Below are 14,081 nucleotides of genomic sequence, written 5' to 3'. Positions count from 1 at the left end.
GTTACTTGAAGTGCGTTAAAACTGCATTTTGAGATCTTGTGAACCTAAATGCTAAGGAATACCAACAAAAGTACCATTTTTGTATGGACAAGTACCATGTTTTTTTTTTTTATAAACCATAGTTAAATCATGGTATTCTTTGAAGTATCTTAGTAGAGTAGATATGTCATATATGGTTATATAATCTACTTAGACTTTATCATATAATTTATCTAGATTTGGAGTTTTCAGTATTCGAAATCCACCCAAATCCACATCAAAGCATATTTTCAAGAACTTAGACCTGTAAAACACCTCCAAATGAGACATAAGAGCGAGTTGAACAAAGTTTTCCTTTGCATATGAAATTATGTATTTGTACTTTTCTCAAGCGCCACATCTTGTTTTGATATTTTTTCGCCAAAAATAAACTCCCACCTCAGCCCTCCTGCGGCTCCCAGCTCTCCCCGAAGCAGCAGTGCCGCCCCGATGTATTCATAACAGCGGACTATTTAAATGAAATGAAATACATTTTTCAGGGTTGAACTTTGTGCTGTGGTTCCCTCAGGGTGCTCATTCAGGCCCATTTCCTCTCAAATGACTGCGCTCCGTTACATTAGCATATATTTCCCTGTGTGCCTTCTCTCTCTCTCTCTCTTCCTGCGCGTGTATGTATGACTCAGTAGAAGCAAAAGTGCTTGTTTCAGTCTTTTCAGAAAGTTCCTCAAGGCTGAAACCGATCACATCAAACAGAATGTCACATCACTCTTGTCACAGAGAGCAGTTTTATACTGTGTTCCTCTGTAGGAGCCATAATGCAGCAGTCACACACAATCAGTCAGTCTGCAGCATTCTCACTGAGACCTGAGGATGGTGATGTGGTGTAGTGGTTCAAGCTCAGAGCTGGTGAGCAGAAGGTTGCTGGTTTGAATGAAACTTACATTTTGTTTTGATTCATTATGTTATGGTTCTTTTATATAACTAAAAATCAGTTTATTAAAAAAAAAAAAATTAGAAATGTATTCTGTTGCATTGACTATACACAACTTTTGCGTATAGGGCTGTTGTTGAAAAGTTGTGTTCCCTGTTTGGTTTCATCATGTTTGATTTGTTTAAAAATTATCGCCGTTTTGTTTCATTGTTTTGTTTTCACGGTGTTTCATTTTTCAAAATGTTTCATTCTACTTGCATTCTATTTCTTTCATTATTTAACGTTACACTGAATTCCATTTTGTTTCATTAGATTTCATTACAGTATTTTTAGTGTTTTTTTTTTCTTTAGAAAAAAGTTTTGTTCTGTTAGGATCGTTCTCTTTGTTTTGTTTAGTGTCGTACTATTATAGTATACTAGTATAGTTATACTTCTATAGTATTTGTTAACATTTTTAATTATATTTTTAGGAATTTGTATGTTCTTTTGAAATTTAATTTTAAAATCTTAAAACAATTCTATTCAGCTTTTAAGTTTTAGTCATTCTTTAGTAACAAGTAATTTTAGCACTTTTTTTAATCTAATATTTAATATTTTTGCTTTATTTGAATTAAAAACACATTTAAATAGTTATTTGATTAACACTGATTTTGTTTGTTTGAACAATATTTATTTTCTTTTCAAAAGCTTTCATTCTCTGCATTTCTTTTTCGTTAAAACACAATTAAACATAACAGTACGTTTTGTTAAATTTCGTTACAGTATTTTTGCTTTTATTTCTTTATGAAAAGCGGTCAGTTTGGGTCATTCTCTTTGTTTTCTTTCATTGTTTTGGATTTTGGCTTGTTTTATTACTCTATCACAGTTGCATTACGTTGTGTAGTATAGCATTTTATTAGTATAACATTTTGTTTTATACTAAAATAAGTTTAGCATTCAATTCTGAAACTATATTTAACACATGCATGTTTTACTGCCAAATGGGTCAAAATCTTAGTAAAAATATCTTCTGTTAACATCACGTAACCTTTGTCACTATGTGAAAACTTTTTGCTTTTTGACATATGGTCATTGCATTTGCATACAAAATAATAATTTCCTTTACCATTTAGCCTCAGCAGGAGGTGGATTAGGGTGAAGAGCTCTATCCCAGCAGACTCACCAGCTAATTGGCCTGAGTCTTAAGCCTGCATTTGATTGGATAAAGATCAGCCAAAGGCAGGAGGTTACACAACACCACGACTGTCTGCAAACAGAGCTTGAGAACGGACAGCGCTCAGTACAGTTTGGATATTTACATCTCAGCATGTGTTTGAAATTACAGCTCATTTAAAACAATAGTTTCCAAGACCAAATCATTGAAATTAAAGAGAAGACTCCATGTAGCTGGAACAGACAACAGAGCATCAAGAAAGCCACCAGTTGTGCGACTGCCAATAAAAGCAGCACTCCTGAGAACGTTCAGCTCTGCTAGAGAACATACAGTGAAATTATGATTAAAAAGGATTCGTTTATTTAAGATGGCGAGGTTCTGCCTCTATAAAAAGGATGTTTTGATTCAGATTATCAGGAAGGAGTGTGCTTTTCTTTGTTCATTCATCTTGGCAACAGAAACCACTGTTACTTCTTTTCATTCTCTCATGACATCTCACTCTGCTTTATATTGGGTTTTGGCTGTGGCTGCCGCTTCGCTTTCAAGTAAATAAAGCGCAGTGACTGTGTTCTGCTTTAACATTGTTTGCCTTGAAACACAGGAGCAGTAATGAAATCAGTGTTTGGAAATGAAACTCTTATTTTGTTTTCTGCCTCCATCAGCTCCTGTTTTCCCTACGGCCTTAATGTCTGAAACTAGTGCCATAGATGGAATATATCTAACCAATTCTACACACATAATTGGCTATAGATTAATCCAGTCCGGTAGATAAACACAGTTTCTGTCGGTCTGTGTCTATCTATCTATCTGCCTCTCAGTCTGTCTGTCTGTGCCTGCATGTCTGTATATTCTATCTATCTATCTATCTATCTACATGCATGTATAGATTATTTATCATCCATTTGTCTGTTTACCTATTCATCGGTCTATCCGTTTACGTACAAACTATAATTTCCTGGTCTTGTTTTTTTGGCAGTTTATTGTTTAGAACATTGGCATAAGTCTGAGTCAGTCCATTAATCCATTCTCGCTCATTGACTGGTCATAAGTTCATCCTGTTACTTACAATTCAACACACCCTCCTTTGTTCACCCTCACCCACCAGCTGTTTGGTATTGTGTGTGCACGTCTGTCTCTAGGGGAAGACACAGGAGTTGAGGTCAAATTAGAAGCCAAGAGAAGAATTTCCTTCCGAACGTCTTGGGCAGGTGCAGGGAGCTCAGGCAAACAGATTCCTCCCTTGTCGTAAGGCGGAAAATATGTTAGCGGACGGCTTGCTCACACATGCTGGTTTCTCCGAGCGTTAAGTGTTGATTAGTGCTAGCGTGAGAGAGATGGATTGCAGGGCTTGACATTACTTTGTTTTTAACCGTGTATTTTAAATCACATCACCTACTGCAGGCTGTAGTGTCCATTTCACACACAAACACAAGCTCAGGGACATTTGTTCATTCTCAAACAGTCCGGAGTTCTCCATTGCATATTATAAATGCGAATTCAAAGACACTTTGACCTGCAGTTGTTCAAATAAGCACATGTGGTGCTATAACACACACACAAACATGACCTTTACCATACAGTGCTTCCATCTCTTACCTATGCACACATGATCTCAAACACATGTGCTTATTCTTACACTCCCTCACACATGCATAATTATAGACACTTACACACATCTGGCCATCTTACACATACTCACTCAGCTGTGACCCTAAGCCTCTGGGCTAACATGGGGTCACTGGATCACAGGGTCAGTATTCGGGTACGGTTGTAGCGAGTGGCTCAAGCTAGAGTTCGTGTCGGTCCCGGCGGAGATGAAGCAGTGTGTGTAAGCCTGCTTTAATCCTCAGCTGCCAGAACACAGTCTATAACCCACGGCATTTCTCATTATGGCCAATCTAGCACGCTAACTTCTGCTCGAAGCCCCTTGTATTTATCTCACGGTATAGTGAGCATGAGGTATGTGTTATATATTCAAGTGTAAATGGGGTATACATCATATATTGTGGTGTAAATGAAAAAAATGTCATGTGTCACATATACATATATAATAGTGTATGTGAGGTATATATATCATACTAAATGGGGTATTTAAGTTGATATCAAATCCTCTTGTGTAAACATGGTATATATTATGTATTGTTGATTAAATGGGCTCTGTACCTTATAAATTTCAGTATTTATAAAATATTCTAGTGTAAACAGTAGGCTATATATATATTCATTACATGATTTATACCATATACTTGTGCGCTTTTGAGGTGTGTATATATATAAACTATCATGTATTATATGAAGTAATAACAATCTTGCTTTAATCAGAGGTATATTCTTATTGTATTCATTGTATATATCAAATATGTAAATGGTCTTTATATCAAAAAATTCAAGCCTAAGTTGAAAGTAAATGTGTAGCACATTCATTGTCTAGTGTAAATGGGGTATATGTTATAAAGTATTATATATGATTTATTATAGTGTATTTGCAGTATAAATGAAATGTCCAGATGGACTTTATATCATATTCTAGTGTGAATGAAATATGCAGGGTAAATAAGGTTAATGTCTTATTCTAGTGTATGATGTATATATTTCATGCTGTTGACTAAATGGTTTATATATCTTATATTGTGGGTTTTATAGGGTTACATATATAAATTACTTTATATCATATGGTATATTCTAGACTAAACTGTTTATCTTATATTCAAGTGTAACTTACATGTACACCATATATATATATATATATATATATATATATATATATATATATATATATATATATATATATATATATATACAGTACAGACCAAAAGTTTGGACACACCTTCTCATTCAAAGAGTTTTCTTTATTTTCATGACTATGAAAATTGTAGATTCACACTGAAGGCATCAAAACTATGAATTAACAGATGTGGAATTATATACATAACAAAAAAGTGTGAACCAACTGAAAATATGTCATATTGTAGGTTCTTCAAAGTAGCCACCTTTTGCTTTGATTACTGCTTTGCACACTCTTGGCATTCTCTTGATGAGCTTCAAGAGGTAGTCACCTGAAATGGTCTTCCAACAGTCTTGAAGGAGTTCCCCGAGAGATGCTTAGCACTTGTTGGCCCTTTTGCCTTCTGTCTGCGGTCCAGCTCACCCCTAAACCATCTCGATTGGGTTCAGGTCCAGTGACTGTGGAGGCCAGGTCATCTGGTGCAGCACCCCATCACTCTTCTTCTTGGTCAAATAGCCCTTGATGCCTTCAGTGTGACTTTCATAGTCATGAAAATAAAGAAAACTCTTTGAATGAGAAGGTGTGTCCAAACTTTTGGTCTGTACTGTATATATATATATATATATATATATATATATATATATACATATATATATATATATATATATATATATATATATATATATATATATATATACCACTGTATTTGATGTAAAAATGTCTTGAATTAAGGTGTAAACCTAAGATTTCCTAGTATACACAAGGTAGTGAGTTTTATACAGTATATCATATTCTAGTATATTGTGCGTATTCTAGGGGGGTACCTATATTCAATACATCTTAAGTCAAAGTGATCTGTAGATGAATTTCTGTTCCCAATTTATAAGTGTTGTTGTGGATATCGGGAAATAAAGCCCTTATTAATTTTGTTTTATGAGCAGACGGTTGTTTTAATCTGAGATTCATTGGTGCACATTTATAAAACTTAATGAAGTCCAACTTCTAGAAACCGTTCTAATGGTTTTAAAAAATGAACGGTGAATAATTAAGGATTCATACTCTGAGATTTCACTGATGTTCATTGCTGTTAAATCCACCTGCAATTATGAACTATTAGTTCTCTGTAAACATATTATTACTCTTTATAGAAGCGTTTTTGTTATGAGTGCTATCGATACAGTCTCTCTGAAAGCAAAATGAAACATTAGTAATATTAGTCTGGAGTCTTGAGTCTGGCTATGTTTGGCCCTTATCTGTCTCCAGCCTTTAAACGAACCCACACACACTGTTTAGGCTCAAGACTGCAGTATTTCTGTTTCAGTTGTTCTTGGGTGGTCAGAGCTGACAGACACACTACACGCGCTGCTGACGGATTATAACCACACACACACACACACACCTCACAGTACAGTGCACAGTCTACACACACCCACACGCTTCTGTGTTTGTAACTAACTTTGGCAGGTGAAATAGTGAACGGACTACGGTCACGCTTTAGAGCGGACTATATTAAACATCAAACGCTGCACGCATGAAACCTTCACACACATGTTGTGCAGTACAGGTTTTGACATAAAGGTTCCCTGCTACCCCTTGTTAGTTTTTATAGGCCATGTGGAGGGTTGGGATCGTAGACGGATGCAACATTTAGATAAGTAATGTATGCTGTAACCCTAAGAATGCAAATGCATAATGCATTTTTTTCTTCCTTATACAGTAATATCCATTACCCTTCGATCTACAGATGCCCTCCATTTATTCATGTAGTTTTGTAAAGACCCCTGCTTTAGGCTTTAATTTATTCATTTCTTTGGTCCTCCTGTAGCCGCAGCTTTTATCTTGTTTGGCTTAATTTCCCAGACTGCCTACAACAGGCTCTTTCGTTTTTTATTTATTCGCAAATGACACGACTAAAGTAGTGCAGTCATTTTTCTGCGAAATCGCAGAGATTGGGTCTCTGTAAGTGAATGTACTGTACAGTAAATGTTTAATTTGTTTACACATTATTAAGTATTTCAGTTTTGGGGATTGAATGCTGTTTACCTTCTGTACCAGAACTAAACTGATGTGAATCCACCCTGTAAAAAAAACAAAAACAAATTGCATGTTTTCTTTTCATTATTTTAAGCCCAAATCTGAAGCTATAAATGAAGAACTGACCTATACCCAACGGTTAGATCCTGTTGAGTTCACTAGCATGGGCTGATGGTGCTCTGGTTTCCTTGCAAGGCTTCTTAACTAGCTTAACCAGCAAGACTTCTTTAGTAAACCAACTTCAGAAGAACCATGCTGGTCGTCAGGTTGTGCTACAGAGCAGCATGGATATGTTGACCATGAAAATTGCCCTAATTTACTCACTCTCATGTTGTTCCACACCCATATGCTGTTTTATTTATGCCAGAGAATTTTAAAACCCTAACCACATCAGTCAATCTCAAAAAGGGCAAAATGCACCATTAAACCACTGTAAGACTCATATTTCTTTTAAAGTCATATTACAGCTTTGAGACGAACAGGTGAAAATAAAAAAAAAATCAGATCTCAAATAAAATGTCACCAAAAATGAGGCATGATTTTCATTTGCGCACAAAAAGTATTCTTGTAGCTTCTGAAAATGACAGATGAACCATCGATGTCAAATGTGCTGTTTTACCAATGTCCTTGCTTCCTTTTTGGGGCTATATCATGTCAGTTGCATTGCTGTCTATACAGGGTCAGAAAGCTCTCGGATTTCATCAAAAATATCTTAATTTGTGTTCCAAACATGAACAAAGGTCTTATGGGTTTGGAACAACACGAGGGAGAATTTTAATTTTTGGGTGAACTATCCCTTTAAATGTTCTTCATACTATTGTCGCGTTTCCACTGATTTTACCCGGAATAATTGTACCATGAACTTTTTTCCCCTGGAACTATTCCCCCCCCCCGACCTGTTGCTTTCTGCGTTACCACCGCAGTCTAAAGTACCGCGAAGATTAGGCAAATAGTCTGGTGACGTAGGTCTGTGTGCGTTTTTTTTCAATACAAAGTACGCAAATTTCGGACTTGCATCCTTGGTAGTTTAAAAATAATAAAAGCCGCAGAAATGTACTTAGTTCAGGGAAATGTGTATATATACAGCCATTACAATGAAACAAAATATTATATCAATTGCCTCTTTTTATTTTCATTTTAAGATATAGATAAATTGAATACAGACCAAAGATTACCTGTTAGATTTACCCAAAACAAATTATATTTTGTTTAACCACTAAAGAGACATCAGAGCCAGCAGAAAATGTCAGGAGGACTAGCCGAGGTGAAGCAGCTTCTCGGCGGATAGATGATCACTGAGCTCTCGCTGATCGTGTGGAGATGATAGTCTCCAAAATCGGTGAAACACATTTTTATATAGGCTCTTTCTTTATAAAAAACCAGCAGATTTCGATTTTAAACAACTACATTCTCTCCTAAAATACTTTTAAAATTGCATTTCATGACAAAATAACAGTAATATTTTGAAAATGATCTGAATAAATGGTGGTTGAAATCACAATGCTGCGTGAACTCAATCAATCAGGATGTTTAGTGCAAGTCCCGCCCCCAAAAGTTCCAGAACTTTAAAAAAGTACTACCTCGCCAGCAGGGACTTTCTGAGGGGCATTTTTTTTACCCAGAATTTTATTTAGACCCTGGTTCCTGCGGTGGAAACACTCAGAGTACCAGCCCAAAGTCCCTAGTTCCTGGGTAAAATTCAAGTGGTGGAAACTCGGCTTAAGAAAAAAATGGTTCTTTTAAGAACTGTCCACTGAAAAATTCTTTGTTGAACCAAAAATGGTTCTTCGATGGCATTACTGCGAAACCCCTTATTTAGAATCTTCATCTTTAAGAGTGTATGGAACAACACAGTGGGTAAATAATGAAAGATTTCTTATGTTTGACTGAACTACTCCTAGCCTTACTAGATCCTTCATTATCTGTGATATTGGTTTTCCAGGAGGATGCCAGTGGAGGACTACTCGAACCAGAACTGGGCCAACCAGAGAGACCCCGTCCATTACCCCAACCCCATCTACGAGACCCATCAAGACAACTATCCTTCACGATCTCCCCGGTTGCCTGTGCCTAGACCCGCAGAGGTCACAGGAGGTTACTATCCCTCATCTCCAGCTCAACAGAGGGGTCCAGTGAGGCAGGACGTCCCTCCATCATCAAACCCTGGTGCCAGAGCACCACCGCGATACGAAACGCTGAACCAGGGGAACTATCGGACGGCCAGTCCTGATCGCTACGGCCCATACGGAGATGAACAATACCAAGATCCCCGGCAGAAAAAGCCAATGATCGGAGCAGTCTAGACGAGGAGGAAGTAGGTTGGTGCTGGTTATGTAATTGTGTCCATTTGCAAGAACAATCTAATTAGTTTTCCTAGACTTATGTGAAGAAAAAGACACAGCCATCGATTACTCCAAATTGAAGTTAAGTTTTTTTTAAAGTGATGTGTTTTGGATGTCCCCCATTTTTCCTCTTAATTAGCATCAGTTCTGAACATCAAGTCGATTTTACACAAGCGTCCGTTAGGTTTAAAAGTTACAGCTTACAGAAGCACATCGAGTTTGTATGTATGTATGTTTAGCATGTGTTTAATTCACTATACCACACAAATGTGTTTAATATGATGATCCGCGGTGGATAGTATGGCCGTTTCTTCCCCTCATGAGTATGCATTCATTTTTTTGAGGATGTGATTGATAGTCTCTTATTACCCTAAAACATCACTGATGTTCTCAGAACGCTGTTGGGTGCCGTCTTTTTTTTTTCTTTTTTTTTCAGTGAATCAATCCTAAAGCGTGTTTTCATGCTATGTTTTGAGGGTAATATTCTATTTCAACTACCTCCCTCCATGATTGATTTTAGTAAAGTCGTTCTGAGTCCCAAAAACACCAAAACGGACGAGGTTACACAAGTAGCTGATCCGATATCACAGTCTCAAACTGTTTTGGCTTTTGATGTCACGTTTCTTTCTTTTACATTAGGTTGAGGTTTTTATATTCCTGGTATTTGTATGCCCTTTCAGCCTTTTTATGGTAGTTGTGCGATGGTAAATGCTGCCTCGTAGGTGCAAACGCTGTATACACAGGGCTCTTGTAGTGAACAATCATTGTTGTTGGATCACTGCTTTAAAAACAATACTTCCTGATATCCTTAAAATGATCCGTTTATTGTAGATAGGAGATATATTGCCAGTCAAAACAGGATCTTACAAGAACCAACAAACAATGAACTTTGGGTTGAGTTTTTTTGCACATCTAAGGGCTGAATGAAGTGGTTTACAGGAAAATGTCTGGATAGATACTGAGAATACATGAAGTTTTGTGTGTTTTACTTTTAAGATTTGACCTTTTACACACATGCTACTCTATCAACTTTTAAATAGTGTGTATGAATAGTCAGTTGCTGTTATCTTGTGTTTGTCTCGTCATTGAAAAGTTAATTTTAATTTCTGTATTTTTATACCACATTTTCATCCAATGTTTATGGAAAATCTACTATCTTTGTGTTTATTTTGCTTGGATTTTGTTTTTATATTTCATATTTAATCTTTTTAGGTTTGTTTTCTTTGTTAACAGCGGTGTTTTTTTTTTTTTTCAGTTAATTTTGAAACCTAACAATAGAGACAATAAACTCTGTAATTTTCTTTATTTTGCTATTTTTGATTGTTTGTTTATTTGTTTTTTGTTTTTTGCTATCATATATTTTTATGAAAATCAAAATGCTGATCTGCATAATTTGTGAAAATCAAATTACATGGATGACTATAATTTTTTTGTTGTTGTTTTGATACCTTATTCTTTTTTTAGTTTTAAAGTTGGGCAAATGTTGTATTTAATAACCAAAAATTAATAGGCCTGCATTTTGGAGTAAATAAAATGTTAATGACATTAATTCTTATTAACTATGACACTTTGGTACCTTTTTTATTTGAAGTGAAACTGTAAGTTTTTGTGTAAATAAAGTGGTGTGTTGGTTCAGACTGATGATGACTTCAGTCATGTGAAGCTGTTCATTGTGTCTTATACAGTCTTATAGCTTCATATTCATAATGATGACTGAGAGAACATACTTATCTAACATTACTGATAATTACTCCTGATGATTAGTGCTAATTCATCCTCTACCATTTAATCTACACAGGGCTGTGCTGAAGTTATTAGGGCCTAATGGACCTATTTGTGGAATCTTGCTGATTAGGAAATTTGGCATTAAAGTGTTTGCATATATCTGGACAGAATTTCAGTTTAATTAACCCGTGGATGACAAGAGCGAGAGATGTTAGGTGGGGATAAATGAATTGTGAGAGCACTGTCGAACAAAAGGTTGATCAAATTTGAAAAGAGAGATAATAACTCTGTGATGTCAGTTTAATCTTCATTATTTAGGAGAGGACCACCAGCCACGGATATCAATGAACGTTGAGCGTTTTCTTGCTCCAACTGCATTTACCTGCTCTTTTATTATATACTACATATTAATATACTTTGTAGACTCATGCTAAATTGCTTGGAAATGTTTACAAAAATTTGCATTTGCAAACCCAATTATCCACAGAAAATGTAATTAACCATGTCTTAACCATATATATACTGTACAGTACAGACCAAAAGTTTGGACACACCTTCTCATTCAAAGAGTTTTCTTTATTTTCATGACTATGAAAATTGTAGATTCACACTGAAGGCATCAAAACTATGAATTAACACATGTGGAATTATATATGGAATTATATACATAACAAAAGTGTTAAACAACTGAAAATATGTCATATTCTAGGTTCTTCAAAGTAGCCACCTTTTGCTTTGATTACTGCTTTGCACACTCTTGGCATTCTCTTGCTGAGCTTCAAGAGGTAGTCACCTGAAATGGTCTTCCAACAGTCTTGAAGGAGTTCCCCGAGAGATGCTTAGCACTTGTTGGCCCTTTTGCCTTCTGTCTGCGGTCCAGCTCACCCCTAAACCATCTCGATTGGGTTCAGGTCCGGTGACTGTGGAGGCCAGGTCATCTGGTGCAACACCCCATCACTCTTCTTCTTGGTCAAATAGCCCTTGATGCCTTCAGTGTGACTCTACAAGTTTCATAGTCATGACGATAAAGAAAACTCTTTGAATGAGAAGGTGTGTCCAAACTTTTGGTCTGTACTGTATATATATATATATATATACTTGTCCTTCTAAAAAAATTAGCATATTGTGATAAAAGTTCATTAAGTTCATCAATTTCTGAATGAATAGGCTGTTCCCAGAGTGCTGTATCAAGGCACCTCATTGGGAAGTCTGTGGGAAGGAAAAAGTCTGGCAAAAAACGCTGCACAACGAGAAGAGGTGACCGGACCCTGAGGAAGATTGTGGAGAAGGACCGATTCCAGACCTTGGGGGACCTGCAGAAGCAGTGGACTGAGTCTGGAGTAGAAACATCCAGAGCCACCGTGCACAGGCGTGTGCAGGAAATGGGCTACAGCTGCCGCATTCCCCAGGTCAAGCCACTTTTGAACCAGAAACAGCAGCAGAAGCGCCTGACCTGGGCTACAGAGAAGCAGCACTGGACTGTTGCTCAGTGGTCCTACTTTTTTCGGATGAAAGCAAATTTTGCATGTCATTCGGAAATCAAGGTGCCAGAGTCTGGAGGAAGACTGTGGAGAAGGAAATGCCAAAATGCCTGAAGTCCAGTGTCAAGTACCCACAGCCAGTGATGGTCTGGGGTGCCATGTCAGCTGCTGGTGTTGGTCCACTGTGTTTTTTCAAGGGCAGGGTCAATGCAGCTAGCTATCAGGAGATTTTGGAGCACTTCATGCTTCCATCTGCTGAAAAGCTTTATGGAGATGAAGATTTCGTTTTTCAGCACGACCTGGCACCTGCTCACAGAGGCAAAACCACTGGTAAATGGTTTACTGACCATGGTATTACTGTGCTCAATTGGCCTGCCAACTCTCCTGACCTGAACCCCATAGAGAATCTGTGGGATATTGTGAAGAGAAAGTTGAGAGACGCAAGACCCAACACTCTGGATGAGCTTAAGGCCGCTATCGAAGCATCCTGGGCCTCCATAACACCTCAGCAGTGCCACAGGCTGATTGCCTCCATGCCACGCCGCATTGAAGCAGTCATTTCTGCAAAAGGATTCCCGACCAAGTATTGAGTGCATAACTGAACATAATTATTTGAAGGTTGACTTTTTTTGTATTAAAAACACTTTTCTTTTATTGGTCGGATGAAATATGCTAATTTTTTTAGATAGGAATTTTGGGTTTTCATGAGCTGTATGCCAAAATCATCAGATTTTAACAATAAAAGACCTGAAATATTTCAGTTGGTGTCCAATGAATCTAAAATATATATAAAAGTTTAATTTTTATCATTACATAATGGAAAATAATGAACTTTTATCACAATATGCTAATTTTTTGAGAAGGACCTGTATATATATATATATATATATATATATATATATATATATATATATATATATATATATATATATATATATATATATATATATACACACACAAAATAAAATGTTTTGTATTGCTATGTATATTATGTGTATATACACACACATACAGTATATATTTTGAAAATATTTCCATGTATTAATTAATATTAATTTAATTGATATTACATACAAATATTTTAAATGTATAAACATAAAATCTTTTTTTTTTAAATGTGTTTTATATATATATATATATATATATATATATAGATAGATGGATAGATGGATAGATAGATAGATAGATAGATAGATAGATAGATAGATAGATAGATAGATGGATGGATACACACACTGTTTTAGTTTGATGTTTTTTTATTATTTTGTATTTTTTGAGAGGTTTATGGTTCTATCTCATTGAATGTAAATCTCATTGATATTTAGTTACATATGATTATAGTTCAAATATTATTTAGATGTTTTGTAGATTTTCTGTTCATTTTAAATTAATGTTTTTTTTCATTTATATTAGTTTTTATTTTTATAAAATGTGTGTGTGTGTGTGTGTCTGCATATATAAACTTTAGTTATTTTAGTACTTAATAACTACATAAAAATCTAAAATATAATTACAATAAACAATATGTAGACTGTCAAAAAAATATATATTTTAATATTAAATAATTATTATTTAATTGTTTTAGGTGTGTATAAAGTACGTATGTAGCTTATGGACCCTTTATTCAAGTTATTCAGTACATTAAAGTGTTGAATATGATGCTGAGTCTATAATTTTTTTTAGCATATTAGACCTCTCACTACAACAAATT

At 35.8% G+C, this 14,081-nt stretch overlaps 1 protein-coding gene across 2 annotated transcripts in view; it reads left to right on the top strand.

The window, feature by feature from the left end:
* Positions 1-10,805, top strand: part of pard3ba (par-3 family cell polarity regulator beta a) — a 164,400-nt gene extending 153,595 nt beyond the window's left edge. For both annotated transcript variants that reach the window (XM_059553544.1, XM_059553545.1), the window contains one exon: positions 8,765-10,805. In XM_059553544.1, coding sequence (XP_059409527.1) covers positions 8,765-9,125 — 361 coding nt within the window. In that variant the 3' untranslated portion in view covers positions 9,126-10,805. The remainder of the gene's footprint in view (positions 1-8,764) is intronic.
* Positions 10,806-14,081: the final 3,276 nt, after the last annotated feature.

The sequence above is a fragment of the Carassius carassius genome, chromosome 7, assembly GCF_963082965.1.
Source record: "Carassius carassius chromosome 7, fCarCar2.1, whole genome shotgun sequence".
Classification (NCBI taxonomy): Eukaryota; Metazoa; Chordata; class Actinopteri; order Cypriniformes; family Cyprinidae; genus Carassius; species Carassius carassius.
This window is presented reverse-complemented; position numbering and strand designations above follow the sequence as displayed.